Source organism: Ruditapes philippinarum, unplaced genomic scaffold, assembly GCF_026571515.1.
Source record: "Ruditapes philippinarum isolate M1 unplaced genomic scaffold, ASM2657151v2 ctg1308_1_1_1_1, whole genome shotgun sequence".
Taxonomy (NCBI): domain Eukaryota; kingdom Metazoa; phylum Mollusca; class Bivalvia; order Venerida; family Veneridae; genus Ruditapes; species Ruditapes philippinarum.
Genome location: NW_026858950.1, coordinates 118,219 through 133,654, shown reverse-complemented (window position 1 = coordinate 133,654; position 15,436 = coordinate 118,219). Strand labels below are relative to the sequence as shown.

The window sequence follows — 15,436 nt, the reverse complement described above, 5'->3', positions numbered from 1 at the left end:
CGCATTCAGATATAGTCCGGCTACAGTGAAAATTATATTTTATAAATTTCACTAGTGGTTTATCAGAATATAATCATCTGATATATTACAATAAAACACTGGAAAGCATGAAATAAAACTTGATATTTCGCGTTAAATTGATTGAAGCTTGTACTTTCCCAACATAGAGCGTAAAAATCACTGTAATGTATATATTTATAGGTAAAATTTGCCATTAAATCAATCACGCTGCCGTTATGACAATATGACTACACAAAGTTTTATAAGACCATAATATATAGATGCTACCAAACAGTTAAAGAATACACAATAAGAACTAAATATTTCCTTCCCTTTTACTTGAAGACATTCAAAACTTTTATATAATATTACAATTATTTTCTTTTCATCTATTATGAGTTTACAAAAACAAATTAAAAAAAAAACAATTTCAAACAATAAACAAAAACGTAACAAATTGGAAAATAAAAAAAGGAAACAAATACATAGAGGATACTTGTTTGTTTTGAATGTAAGATCAAAACATATTTTGGAGTAAATACCAGATGTATCATTTTCGCGAGTGGCAAAGCCATGAGTAAAAATAGAAGAGCTGGTGTTCATGAGTGAAATATAATTTTACATACAAAAGAAACAAATTTTCTATTCATTTCATGCTTTTTTTAGGGTTTTAAAATAATTTTTACTGATTAATGACATGTGCTCTCATTCATGACATCATAAAAACATGACTGCACATTGTTCTTGTTGAAAAATAATTAAATATATCTGTAATATTTTATGGATTATGTTACATTTATAATGATATGTGCAGATATTCATATGCTTCTCGTTATCAAGCACATTTTACTCAAGGCTACATGTATTTCTAGCGTCATTTCCACTAATTTAGAAAATATTCTTTTCCTCCGTATCAAGATATAGTTTGGTAACAGTGAAAACTGTATTTCACTGAAAAGCATGTAATAAAAGAAATTAACTCTTTGTATGCTAAAAGTGAAAATCCTTGCATAAGAAACCTGTATACAGTTAGGCCAGTATGCACATCTGTACAGCCTGACCTGACATTACTCCTAGCTAGCTAATCTTTTTTTTTTAATTCATATTGAAACTCTTAAAAAACAGTGGACAGAAGGATCAGTGCATGATTCGATTTTAGCATGTAAAGGGTCTATAACTCGATATAAAACTATAAATAAAGTCCAACATATTTCACTTTTTTTGCAATTTAAACATCAGCAACAATCAACTGAATGAACCATTGAACATGTCTGTTACCATAAGAGATAAATGCTGCTCAACCGCCTCAGAAGTTATCCCCTCTTGTTGAGCTTCAACACTGTACCACCCCTCTGTCCCTAACTTTACATAGGTATGACCCACATCAAACTCAACCTCCTTAGAGTCACTTGGATATTCGACACATGTCAGTAACTTAACCATTTTTGATGAATTCTCTTTTGTCCCTGTATCACTATCAGGTGCATGAACTTCTAATGAAGTTACAGAATTACCTCCCTTATTCCCTGTGTCATAATAACTTCCCTCATCATTCTTATGATTACCAGTCTTCTCAACAACATCATCGCCTATTTCATCACATCCTCTAGCAGAATCTTCACTTGAACCTGCCTTTCCTTTCACATCTTTGACCTTATTCTTCTTCAACCTCAGACCAGTTTTGTTCCCAAGCTTGTCTGAAGTTCCTTGTGTTCCATTTATTTTAGTATCACTTTTATCTTCATCACCAAGGTAACCAGTATCACTGGAAACTGTTTTAAACATGTATTCAGATTCCTGTGGAAATGATATATCATCAACATCTGACTCTGCTTCCTCTTCATTAAGATCAGTCTCACCCAAGTAACCACTCTCAATAGAATCTACAGACTCCACTCTTAAATCAGACTGGTGAGCAGCCATGTTGCTGCATGCAATATTCAGCATAATTCTTGTCCAATCAAGCTGGTTTCTTATCTTGTTGAACAATATCAGGTCATGATTTTGTTCGCAACCATCAGTTCCAATAGTCAAATCTGATTCCTTCTCATCTGTTTGCTTTGTGCTCCCTTCCACTTGGTTTGAAATTTCAGACATGAAAGCTTGTAGTCGAAATAGCTCTTTAAAGTCTTCATCTGTTATTGGGGTGCCATTCAAATGCTTTTCCTTGATATGTAACATAAACTGTACAAGACTATGCTGAATGTATGCTAGTGCTGAGTGAAGGTCATTTCCATCAGTGCCTTCTATGAGAATACCTTCTTCTTTTCCCAGAACATTCATATCTAGATCAGAAAAGGAACTGTCATTACTTTTAATTAAGCAACTTGATTCATCAGATACAGTTTTCTTAAGTAACACATCTGACTGTGAATTATCTTGAGTCCATCTCCGGATGTTATCCAACCTTTCTTTTCTTTTACATCTTTTTTGCCAACCATTTTTTATTTCTATCCTTGGTTCTGTTAAATTGTGGTGCCTCTCTTTTGGCATTCCCTTAGCTTTACTCTCTGTCACTTCAACCATGCTATCTTCATTTAAACCTGATACTTTTAAATTCTCATTCTTCCTTTCACCAAACAGTTGATCATCATCAAATTTAACTTCAACACCTGGGTCAGTGTTCAAACGTTCTATATCACCTAAAGAACTTGCATCAGAAAGGACTTTCTTGAGTAAAACATCAGACTGAGAATTAGCATGTGTCCACAAACGTAAATTATCCAAATGTTGCTCCCTTTCATAACGTTTTCTCCAATGTTTGTATTGTTCTTTAGTAATCTCAAATTTATCAAACTCTTCATTTAACAAATCTGCATATGGCATATCTTTAAAGTGTTGCATAATTACTTTCTTAAAGGATTCCATGTTGTCCCTGCTGTGCATGATAATGCCTTTTCTTTCCATATCTTTATCAACAGACTCTCTGAGTTTGGCATATTTTAACAGCAGTTCTGACGGTGATGTATAAGAGAAAGTACCAATGCCAGGACTAACAGCTGCTGACACTTTAACACTTTCAGTATGAGGTTTTGATAGTGAAGGTATGCTATGTTGTTGATTATGAACAGCAAAGACCTTATCTGTTGCAGCTTTCATTGTTTTATCTGATGGTGTTGTGCAACTAAATGAACCTATACCTGGTGTGACTGCTTCTGCAGTTTCCCCATCCGAAATCTTTTGGTGTAATTTTGAGGGGCTAATGTAGCTAAATGAACCTATTCCTGGTGTATATTTATCTGCAAACTCTCTATCAGAAATCTTTTGGTGTAGTTTTGAGGGGTTAATGTAGCCAAATGAACCTATTCCTGGTGTATATTTATCTGCAGACTCTCTATCAGAAATCTTTTGGTGTAGTTTTGAGGGGTTAATGTAGCTTAATGAACTTATTCCTGGTGTATATTTATCTGCAGACTCTCTATCCGAAATCTTTTGATGTAGTTTTGAGGGGCTAATGTAGCTAAATGAACCTATTCCTGATGTATTTTTATCTGTATACTCTCTATCCGAAATCTTTTGGTGTACTTTTGAGGGGCTTATGTAACTGAATGAACCTATTCCTCCAGTAATTCTATCAAAACTTTTTCTATCAGATTCTTTTTCATTTTGTTTGGATGAGCTTGTATACTTAAAGCTGTCAATGTCAGTACTTGTAACATCAATTATTTTATCTGAAGCTAGTTCATCAGGTCTCCCATATATACCTGAGACTGTACCAACAGTTCCCCTAAAGTTCTCATCAATTATTTTTTGCTGGAGTTCTGGTAAGGTAGGGCTTACTGGATATTTTGATATGGAGGGATATTCATAAGTGATTTCTTTAATCTTTTCTGGACTGTCAATCATATGATCAGTAGTGATTTCTTTAATCTTTCCTGGACTGTCAGTAGTGATTTCTTTAATCTTTCCTGGATTGTCAATCATATAATCAGTAGTGATATCTTTAATCTTTTGTGGACTGTCAATCAAATAATCAGTAGTGATTTCTTTAATCGTTCCTGGACTGTCAATCATATATTCAGTAGTGATATCTTTAATCTTTCGTGGACTGTCAATCAAAAAATCAGTAGTGATTTCTTTAATCATTCCTGGACTGTCAATCATATATTCAGTAGTGATATCTTTAATCTTTCGTGGACTGTCAATCATATAATCAGTAGTGATTTCTTTAATTTTTCCTGGACTGTCAGTAGTGATTTCTTTAATCTTTCGTGGGCTGTCAATCATAAAATCAGTAGTGATTTCTTTAATCTTTCCTGGACTGTCAGTAGTGATTTCTTTAATCTTTCCTGGACTGTCAATCATATAATCAGTAGTGATTTCTTTAATCTTTCGTGGACTGTCAATCATATAATCAGTAGTGATTTCTTTCATTTTTCCTGGACTGTCAGTAGTGATTTCTTTAATCTTTCCTGGACTGTCAATCATATCATCAGTAGTTATTTCTTTAATCTTTCCTGGTTTGTCAATCAAATAATCAGTAGTGATTTCTTTAATCTTTTCTGGACTGTCAATCATATAATCAGTAAAATTATACCCTGACAAAGAGAAATTTTCTTCACTAGATCTGATTTCTGGTGAATAAATTCTCTCTGATAATTTACTATCAAATAACTTTTTATGAGAAACCAAAGATTTCATGCCTACATCTGATTTTTTATGATGATATTGTCTTACAGGCATTTGTATATTTTCATCAAAAGGTAAAGGAAATTCGTCATCACTAGGTGATCTAGGTCTATCATCGGCAGAGCTGGATGATGATGGGCTTGACATATGTATCTGGCTGGAAGCTACAACTTTCTGTTTTTTACGAAGCAGGGCAGTAGGTGACAGTACCTTTGGCATGCTATCTTTCCTCTTTAATTGCTCTTTGTTTTTACTTTCTGTTTGACTGTTGATCAAATTTACTGGAGTTGGATTTCTTTCAGAAAATGTTTCTATGTCATCAAAATTAATTTGTCTTGGTGCATCAGATATAGTGCCTGATTCATTAAGGTAGGTTATTCTACTGCATTTAAGACTTGCTGGGGATGAAGGGCCATCTCCCTGAGCAAGCACTGCTTTGGTTGTGCTGGAAGCAGTTGGATCTGTTTGGGAAAACATTTCAACAGTTACTTCATCATTGAACTGTACAGAGGAAATTTTTTTCTGAGTAATATCAGAAGAACTGCTTTGTAAAATTCCATGAATGTCGTGACCGCCAACAGCTCCCTCAACATCTTGAGTTGCTTTAAGCATGTCAGAATCCACAGAAGCTTTATCTATATCCAAATCTACTATGGAGGCTTTATTTTCATCAGTATATTCAGGAGCTTTACATACATCCTCATATTTAGAAGCCTTGTCTAAATTATATAACATTGTTTGACCTTTATTAGTACTTTTACTTATTTTTTTCTTTCTTGTTTTAAAGCTTTTTTCAAAGTTTGCTACAATAGTTTTAACTGCAGGTAAGTTTTTCTCATCAACCAACTTTTCTTCATTTGTATCAGAACTGTAGTCCTTAACAGAACTGATATCTGGTTTGTATACCAAATAATTATCTTCTTTAGAATCAGGTACAGGCTCTGTGTGTGGAATAACTGAATTTGTTGGTACATTCTCAACAAAAGAAGAAGTTGTTTGCGAAAGTGAATTCAATGAGGATGGCACTTTGTTACCATGTGGGTCTAAAGAATCATCATAAACAGATATCTCATTTCCATGTAATGGTTTAGAGGGTTTCGGCATGGGCTTAGGGGGTTTTTTGGGCAGAGAGGTCCTGACAGATGAAGGTGGTACAGTGTCATTATGGGAGTCTGAAGCATCACCATCTAAAGGACCTTTATCTGCTGGTTTCTTTGGACCATTGTTGTTCTTGTTCATTGTAGTATCAAGTTCATTTACTATCTATAGAATTAGCATGTATAAAAATCATGTTCCTTTCTGTATATAGCAGCCATTTCAAGAAAATAAATCATTTATGGAGGACTTGAATTGTAGGTTTAAATGAACGTGAGGGTAAAGGTCAAAGCCAATTATAAAATCAATTGGAGACTTTTATGAACCAAAGACTGGTATGCCTTTTAGCCTTATCAGTACTAGTGTCATAAATATGAAATAAAAGTGTAACAGTTAATAGTTTAATGATTTACAGACGGTTGCCAGCCCGATAACAAAGCTGGATGAGTCAATAACTTTTTATCAGAAGTACGGGGGTAATAAAAATTGAAAAAACTTGTTTCACTGTCATGCTAAAAGTTTTTTTTTAGAAAGTCCTCTAGGTTGCTGAATGTTATTATTATGATTCTGCTATTTAAAGGAAACTACTATTTCTCTTAAAACATTGCAAATTCTTATTTAAGGTCTATACTTTTATGATTAATATTAGAAAAACTATTTAGGTTAATGCATACCCTTGATGTTGAGGTGACGTCGCCAACGGAACCGTATTGTTGTTTGTCTCTTCTTCCATGTTGACTGGGTGACAGAGATGAGTACCGTATATCTGAAATATTGTATATTCATGTTGACAGAAATGCACAGTATATGTCTAAAATATTGTTCATTTGTACTTTCTGAAATGCATAGCCTATATCAGAACAAATTGTCCGTATGATTAAATTCTATATAGAGAGCAGACCTGTATATTAGAGGTAGCAAGAGGGTTCCTTACAGTTTATGAATTTTATTGTTGGCAAATTTCATTTTCCACATTACTTCTTTTGATTTGGAAATATATAATATATGAAATGATTTATCTGTAAAAATAACATATCTAAACTTTAAAGAAAACTGAAGGCTGCTTTAATGTAAAGAAATATAACTTGTAGCATAATTATACAGGCCTAAAAATATTGATAAAATATAATATGTTATTGTTACCTGCAAGATGTCGTTTTGGAGGAGAACTCATTCTACCATTCACTATATCATTACCTGTAATACAATATAGTATTTTATTACATGCTTTTTGGTGGTTTATAGAAATATATCAGTGAAATGTAAAACTGATATTTCACTGTTTGAAACAGTGAAATTATCAGTTTGATTTTTTTCACTGAAATAATGAAATTATCAGTTTGATTTTTTTCACTGAAATAATCAGTTTGATTTTTTTCACTGTCTTGAATTTATAAAGTCTGTTACATGATACACATTTCTAAGGCATAATTTTAAAAAATGACAACAAACTTCCTCGCATAAATCATATTTTATCATAACTGGAGGCAGAATGGTTTAAAAGACATGCTGTCTTTAATAAAATGTCATTACAGACAAAAAAATTGAGGCGCCAAGAAAAAGTAAAATACATTGTCGGTCAACATAATGTTCTATGTACATAGCTAATTAGGTTGACTGAAATAATTTTCAATTAGGTAAATAGGCATTATAAGAGAAACCCATTTAAGTTAAATACTTTAATTTACTTTCCTTGTAGTCAAAATGGTTATCATTGGGAGACAGATGTGCATTTTAAACTGCATGTATGCTGTTTTTATTTTATTTTTATTTAATTTTTATTTCATTTTTATTTCAACAGACCCATGAGAAAAACCCTCCAGAATTCTCCCTGTCAAAAACACGCTGGTTATAATAACTGAAAAGTCATAAAACATTTGAAAAACAACTATATGTATAAAAAACAAGTATAATGCCATTGGCAAATTCTCAAACTTTTGTTATAGACATATGGCACATCATTCTTCAATGTATTTTTCTATGTATTTTTCTTGGTATGAGATCCTGTATTGCTGAAATCTCACAATGTTTAGTCTCCTTATAAAATCATACACTTAGCTGAATAGCGAGAGCCTCGGATTAGTAATCCAGGAGTGACTGGTTCAATCATAGAGTGAAGCAAAATTTCTCCTTGACAATTGACCTCAGACAATGATATTTAGGTAGTCTTTCTACAATGCTTTCCCCGCCAAAAAATTTTAGCATCAGCCAAAGATGTAATAAATCGGTTAATTCTAGAACTTTATTTTTCACAATCTTCTGTATTCAAAAATTTTTAATCCGTTTATAAGCAAAATTTAGTATATATTTATAAAGGATTAATGATAGCAAATAATCTAATGGCCAAGGTGTGCAAGCTGGCTTGGATGCTATACTGGAAACAAAGGTTCGCATCTCTCAATTCCAGCATGATAATGGTTAGTTTAAAGGGGATTCATCTGTATTGGTAATCATTTATTTTCTTTATCAGAATAATTACTGAAGCTCATTTTTGTTTTTGTATTGCATATTAGCAATATATATAAACAATAACATAGACAAGGTATTTTTACATCCCCTCAGTTCGACTACAGGCAGCCATTTATGGCCGCATGACGTCAAGGCCAAATGACGTCATGCGGACTTGAACGCGCATTGGCGTCCAACAGTCAAATTTCCCCGGGCACATCTTTCACATCCGGGTCGGATGACGTAACCGGGTCACCAATGGCCGCTAACATATGCTTCAGATAATAAAAAAATGCCTTTTTTTTTTCAAAAAATAATTATCATTTAAAATACTTCCATATAAACCGTAACCATGTTTGCATATAAAAAAGTCATTTATTTCCGTTAAAGCATTTACTACAATGTCGATAATAACTCATTAAACATGTTTATTTCAGCTTGATTGTGGTGAGGATTACTTTAAACATATTATATTTTATTTTAGCTTGATTATGGCAAAACATTTCAGCTTATTTGTATCACTTTTGAGTCTGATCCAGGAGTTAACAAACACTGGTGGCATCTAAAGCAACAAGGTTGGGATACCAGTAGAGCCCAAACCTCTGGGTTGAGAGGTAGACACCTGAACCACTAAGCCACCCCTCCCTATTGTTTGTTTTCCTTTTTATTTTGAAAGATAACATGTTACCATCAGTATCAAAAAGTTTCAAGAAATGGCATCTTTTACCATTCTGTTTAATCTTATCTTCAAGATAAGAAAACCAACGAGTTGCATTAAATATTTATATCAAGGTACATCCATTAAATCATGCAGTATTTTCTCACAAAAACAATCCAAAGATTTCACAAAACAATCAAATAATTTCAGGTAACAAGTACATATCATGCATTCTTATCTATAATCATAAAATAGAAATTTTATCATTGACTATACTTTAGATAACAATATGGCAATATATTATACTGAAGATAAGAAATGCGTAATGAAGACATATATCTCTGACTATTTTGTGCCAAATCAAAACAAAGCATTCACTTGGAAGTGTCCTGGGGACAGCTGAATGGTAAAAATTCCACTCATTTCCACTTTGTTACTGTCCCTGCACTGCCACAAGGATGGGAGATACTTAATTAAGAGGAGCGGTGGCATAGTGGTTAAGGTGTGTGTCTGCCTTTCAACCCAGGGATCAAGGGTTTGAACCCTAATCGGGTCACAACAATGTTTCTACATATGAAACCAGTACTGGTTGGTTCCAGGAAGCGGACTTGAAAGTGATAAATAATAAAAATGCGAAATTGACATTAATATTATATGTTTGTAATATGATTATTTATATATGAGCCGTGTCATGACAAAAGCAACATAATGGGTTTGCGACCAGCATGGATCCAGACCAGCCTGTGCATCACTGCAGTCTGATCAGGATCCATGCTGTTGGCTATCATTTTCTTTACTTGTTATAGGGTCTGTAAGCGAATAGCATGGATCCTGATCAGACTGCGCGGATGCTGGTCGCAAACCCATTATGTTGGTTTTGTCATGATGCGGCTCATATTTATTTAACATACCTCCACTGTTCAGAACTTGCAGACTTCTAGGAGATGTTGATCCAATATCTGGTACAGATTTCACACTTGCGAAAGTTTGTCGAAATAAATCTACAAAGCTAGAAACTTGACCTAGACTAGGTCTTCCTGCTGCACGTACTAGGATTCCTGGTCTGAAATAAATAAATAAAATTTAACACACTTTGTTAATTCAACCGGTTGTCTGATAGTGTATTAACTGTTTTGTATTTATAGGTCAAGGATATTAATAAAACGGTAAAAAGACTCAAAATTGTATGCTTCAACTAGAAATGTGTCTACTGGGCATGGATGACTCCACATTCGATTCCATCGAGACAGCAGGACTGACAGACATGGGTATATCTCTATGAACACTCTACCTTCTCTAAAACGGCAAATTTATACAACACCCTTACTTACCTCTAAAAGGACAAATCTATATGACTGCCACCCTACCACATTTAAATGGGTGCATAAAATTGATAAACATACAAATTTCAAATCATTACAAAAGTTGGGACAACAAATACCTAGATTTATTAAAGAAAAAAAAGAAAACTAATTAAACTGAAAAAGTTGTAGTCATTATTCTACCCTGTAACAATTATAATGAAAACGCCATTACTATCTAACTCTTAACCATACCAGCATAATACATGCCCCAAATATTTCAAAATCTGCCATACACATTGCATTACTTAATCCCTAACTCTGCTTTATTTCTAAAATGGACTTGTCCAGTTTTCATTTTTTGGAACTATCCATTATCAATTTAGAGGTTATCAAAATCAAGATTTAAACTGTGTCAGCCAACAGTATCTAGAGCCTGGTCAGAATACATAGATGTACAGGCTGGCCAGTGGCTCTATACTGGTTGCCATTTAGGCAAAACAATTTCGGTTCCAACAGGTTTAAACTTATCATTTTTTACAAACTCAATAACCAGGCAAAGAATAATTCCAATTATTTGATTTAAACTTTAATTATATCCAACTTTTCACATAAAACAACTTTATTTCTTTTGATCAAGTAAATTATCACTTTGGTATAAATTTTGGTAAGTATATTACTTGTTGGCTTAGTGGTCAACTCGTAAATACAACAGTATCATAGGTATCGGAAAATGTGTATAAAGTCAATATTTTCACATCTGCTTACTTATGCTATATTTGATTAAAACCCCATGTACTATCTTTGACCTTTTCAATAATAATATTTGTAAAATTTAACACAAAAATTCCAGTGTGAAAATTTGTGGTGATAGATATTAAGATATATTTTTAAGAGAAAATATTATTGAATCTCTTTTGAAATGAATACCTCCTGGAGACTGTATCATAGCCTATCTATTTAAACGATTTTTAAAAAGACAACTTTAAGATCTAAATCTATAGAGATAAAACTTGAAACTGTTTCATTACATACACATTACAGAAAAAGTCTCCAATTAAAAGACCATTAAATTATAATTAATCCCACCATGGTGCTGATTTTTTGAAGTAGAAAAAAATGAAGCTATTGTCATTTAGTGCAGTAATGAGTTAACTCTGATTAAGTTTCAATAAAGTTAACCTGTTACTGCACTAAGGTGACAAATTATGTTGATTAAAGAGAAAACTCTATTGACTAGTTAACTTCAATTACTATAATGCCAGTCATCGAATTTAGCACTGGCCCGGTGGCCCATGGCCAGTGAATATTAGTTCAGGCCAGTGAAAATTAGTGAATATTAGTTCAGGCCAGTGAAAATTTTAAGAAATTTAGTTAAATATATAGCAGAATAATTTCAAAACTGAAATCGGGCTAGAAAAAATCAAAATCTTAAATTCATTGACTGTAATGCACATTGAACTAAAGACATTATATTTTAAAGTTTTATCTAATTAATGGGAACCAAATTATAAATCAATTTGCTTCACATAATAATTTATATGATAATTAAAATGTTTAAACAAATGCCCGAACGCAAAATTTAAACAATGTCAACTTTCACGATAAATAAAATCAAAGAACTATTTTTTCCAAAATAACTTTTCAATATATATCTTACTGATAAACATTTTGAGGCAAAATTACTAAGTTACTTTCATTTCTAAATTAAACATCTTCTATCAACATGGCAAACAGTTTAATAAAATGAAAATGCATAATTTCAGGTGTAAAAAATCTTACTTTGTGTAATGTAAAAATATCTATTTAATGGCACAGAAAATAGCATTATATATTGACACTATCTGAAGCAACTGAAACTTTTCTTTATAAGGTAAATTCTTGCATACAATACCTTCCCTAATTAGTGATGAATTATTTATTAAGGTAAGATAATTAACTTTCACCCCTTAGATATGTGAAATAAACTGATCCTGTATTGAATTTAGACCAGTCCATTGTTTATTATAGGATATTTCAGCATATAATATTACTAAGCAGTCTTAGAATATGTTGCTCCATTCAGAAAGGACATATTCATTAATGCTGACTTAAAACTATTCTTTTTTTTTTTTTTTTTTTAAAAAAAGGTTAAATTCTAGCACTCCCATCCAATTCAAGCATTCTTAAAGAGTTTTACATATAACAGAATAGAAAAAGTTTGTACAATTGATCTTCCATTGATCAGTTCCTATCATTATCACAATGTAACAGGTGTTCACTGATTAATAATTAATTATCTCATACCTGTACAATGTCTTGGGGAAGTGATATTAGCTCTTGGTCATACAGCACAATTCAACAGTAATAAAATAAACAATAAAACATGCTATAATAATTTGTTTTGTGCTTTTGATTTAGAACAATACACTGTATTATTATTTTTAAATCATTAATGTTTTACTTAATTCCACCACTGTATTAAATGTGGTGCAGAAAGTATACTGGAAAATTATTATACATGTATGTAACATTAATTTTGTAAGTTGTTTCATTTAATGCAAAATCTATATAGTTATTAGTATACAGTGTCTGGCTATTATTTCATAAGTGAAGATTTCATTAAAAAAAAAACCTCTCTGGTATGAACATTTTGATTGGCTGGCTTAAAATAGCATTATTTAAAAAGTCCAATTTAAGCAGACTGACAACTAAATGTGTGTTGGCGACACTCTCACATTTAATGTTAAAGAATCAGGCTTTTGTTTTGGAGTGGAGTAACTTCTACATCAACTGCACTTATACTTACATAATATAATACCCTCAATCTCTGCCCCACACCATCCACCCACACCCTCATACCAACCCCCATAATAACAAATCACACATGGGAATCTACTATAAATAAAAGTACATATAAACATATTTTTGAAATTCATATAAGATATTTACAGTAGATGTAAACTACAAGTCCCAATCAGACATCTTTACATTCAAGTATAAAAAGATATGATCGCATGAAATCTATAAATCAGTGAATCTAAAAACAGGGATTATTTTTCAGTATATATCAAATGTTAATAGCATAGGCAAACAATTTTATAGATGTTGAATTCTTAAAATATTTCCATTTATTACAGTTTTATCATCGTAAATGATATTTTTTTGAATCGCCACAAAAATTCCCTACCAGTGTTTTAAAGAGAATGAGCAGCTGCTTATATTATAACTCTAGGCTCCCATGTCTTTTTTTATGAGGAAAATCGAAATTTTTAAAATCTTTTAATGAATCAGATTAACAGAAAATATTTTCATTATGGCACAAAAATAAAGATGTTTGGTTTACATTTTTTCAAACTTTTGATATTTTCCTACTACCAAACATCACTACGATAAAATTATATTTTATCATTTGTTGTTTTGTTTGTTTTTTTTGCCTTTTTTAAAGCTACATGCCTCCAGATGAGTCAAAATATTTTAATAAAATCAAAATTGAGAAAAATGTACTAAGATGTAAGGAAAATTAAAAGTTTCAAAATTCAAGTAATATTTTACATATTATGTGATTTTGCTGTATTTACAACTATATTTCTTCTGCGTTACTAATGCAGTTAAAAGGCTATTTATGCATATTTTGACCACTTTTCGATTATTGACATGGTTTGTTAGTGCCATTGATTGTTACTACATAATGTTACACATTCAAATACATTTTCAAAATTTTCATGAAAATTAGCATGAAACTGGAGGCGTGCTGCTTTAAGGCAACAATGACTTATATATAGCTGTTTACAACATGTGGAGCTCAAAGCCAGTGCCTTAGTACACTTACCAGACACCATACTCTTGGATGCTAATTTTTTTCAATGGAAATCTCTTATAATATCAATTAACCCTTACTACCCTAAACATTTTAAATGGACTTTTCCATATTTTAATCTGGACAAAACCATTCATCACTTATGGGGATAAAAGTACTGACTGAATAGAAAACAGTGCAGACTATGACAAGACAGCACAGATTGTTAGGAAGGAAAATAGTGGACCCGTTCCATGAATTCTGAGCAAATTTTTTTGTTCCTAGCAAAAGGTAGTGGTGCCACACCAAGTGTCCTCAAGGGTATTGGAGGTGCTCCGAGTGCCCTCGAGGGTAGTGGAGCCACTCCAAGTTTACTAGAGGGTAGTGGTGCCACACCAAGTGTCCTCAAGGGTATTGGAGGTGCTCCGAGTGCCCTCGAGGGTAGTGGAGCCACTCCAAGTTTACTAGAGGGTAGTGGAGCCGCTCCAAGTGTCCTCCAGGGTATTGGAGGTGCTCTGAGTGCCCTCGAGGGTAGTGAAGCCACTCCAAGTTTACTAGAGGGTAGTGGAGCCGCTCTGAGTGCCCTCGAGGGTAGTGGAGCCGCTCCAAGTTTACTAGAGGGTAGTGGTGCCACTCCAAGTGTCCTCCAGGGTATTTTAGGTGCTCTGAGTTACCTCGAGGGTAGTGGAGCCACTCCAAGTTTACTGCAGGGCAAGTTCACTACTTTAAACCAAAAAGATAAAGATTCCACAGCTATTTATATAAAATATCATCAATACCAATCAAAATCTATAAATAACAAAATCTTTAGGTAAAATCAGAAAAAAAATATAAAATTTCAAAACACATTTGAACCAAATTTTAAATACCTCTGCCTAGATTTTCCATCCATCATTATTCCGACCTAACAAGATCTGATCCAAGAAACTTTACAGATTTACTTTTTTCTGCATCATCAAAAGAATATCATCGTAAAAGCCAAATATATCTTCATACTTCCATGTTTTTCATATTATTCTGTAGCATTATTAGATCTATTCTAAGTAACTAATATTAGATAAATTGTATAATTAAAGCAAAAACTCTGCCAGATACAATTATTTTACAAGATTAATGCATATTAAATTAAAGTCATGCAAATGTTCTTGTTTTCATTTGGGATTTAATTAGAAATTCTCAACTACAGTTGATTAAACATTGAAGTTTGCACAGTACTTATGTACTAAAATTTTAAAATTTGTTTTTTTTCTTTCTTTCATTATACACAATTAATTGTTTTTCTTCTGAATTTAACACCAAAATCAAATTTTTTATTTGAATTTTAAATCCATGAAAATTCTAATACACTTTCTGACACTCTGTCTGTTTTGAAACAATTTGTGAATTCATATACAGAAAATTTCGTATTTTTAATACATTTGTATAATAAACTTAAACATTTCAATGCTAAAGTTATCTTAATCTTGATTGTAATCATTAAAATTATCAATTTGAATCAAACAATTTTAAATCACTTATAGTTAATTA

At 32.3% G+C, this 15,436-nt stretch overlaps 1 protein-coding gene across 1 annotated transcript in view; it reads right to left on the bottom strand.

Moving 5' to 3' along the window:
• Positions 1–14,927, bottom strand: part of LOC132754761 (uncharacterized) — a 68,479-nt gene extending 53,552 nt beyond the window's left edge. The window contains exons 1-5 of the mRNA XM_060745451.1: positions 14,779–14,927; positions 9,742–9,893; positions 6,868–6,921; positions 6,399–6,490; positions 1,279–5,892 (exon numbers count right to left, since the gene is read on the bottom strand). Coding sequence (XP_060601434.1) covers positions 1,279–5,892; positions 6,399–6,490; positions 6,868–6,921; positions 9,742–9,893; positions 14,779–14,804 — 4,938 coding nt within the window. The 5' untranslated portion in view covers positions 14,805–14,927. The remainder of the gene's footprint in view (positions 1–1,278; positions 5,893–6,398; positions 6,491–6,867; positions 6,922–9,741; positions 9,894–14,778) is intronic.
• Between the last annotated feature and the right edge of the window lie 509 nt (positions 14,928–15,436).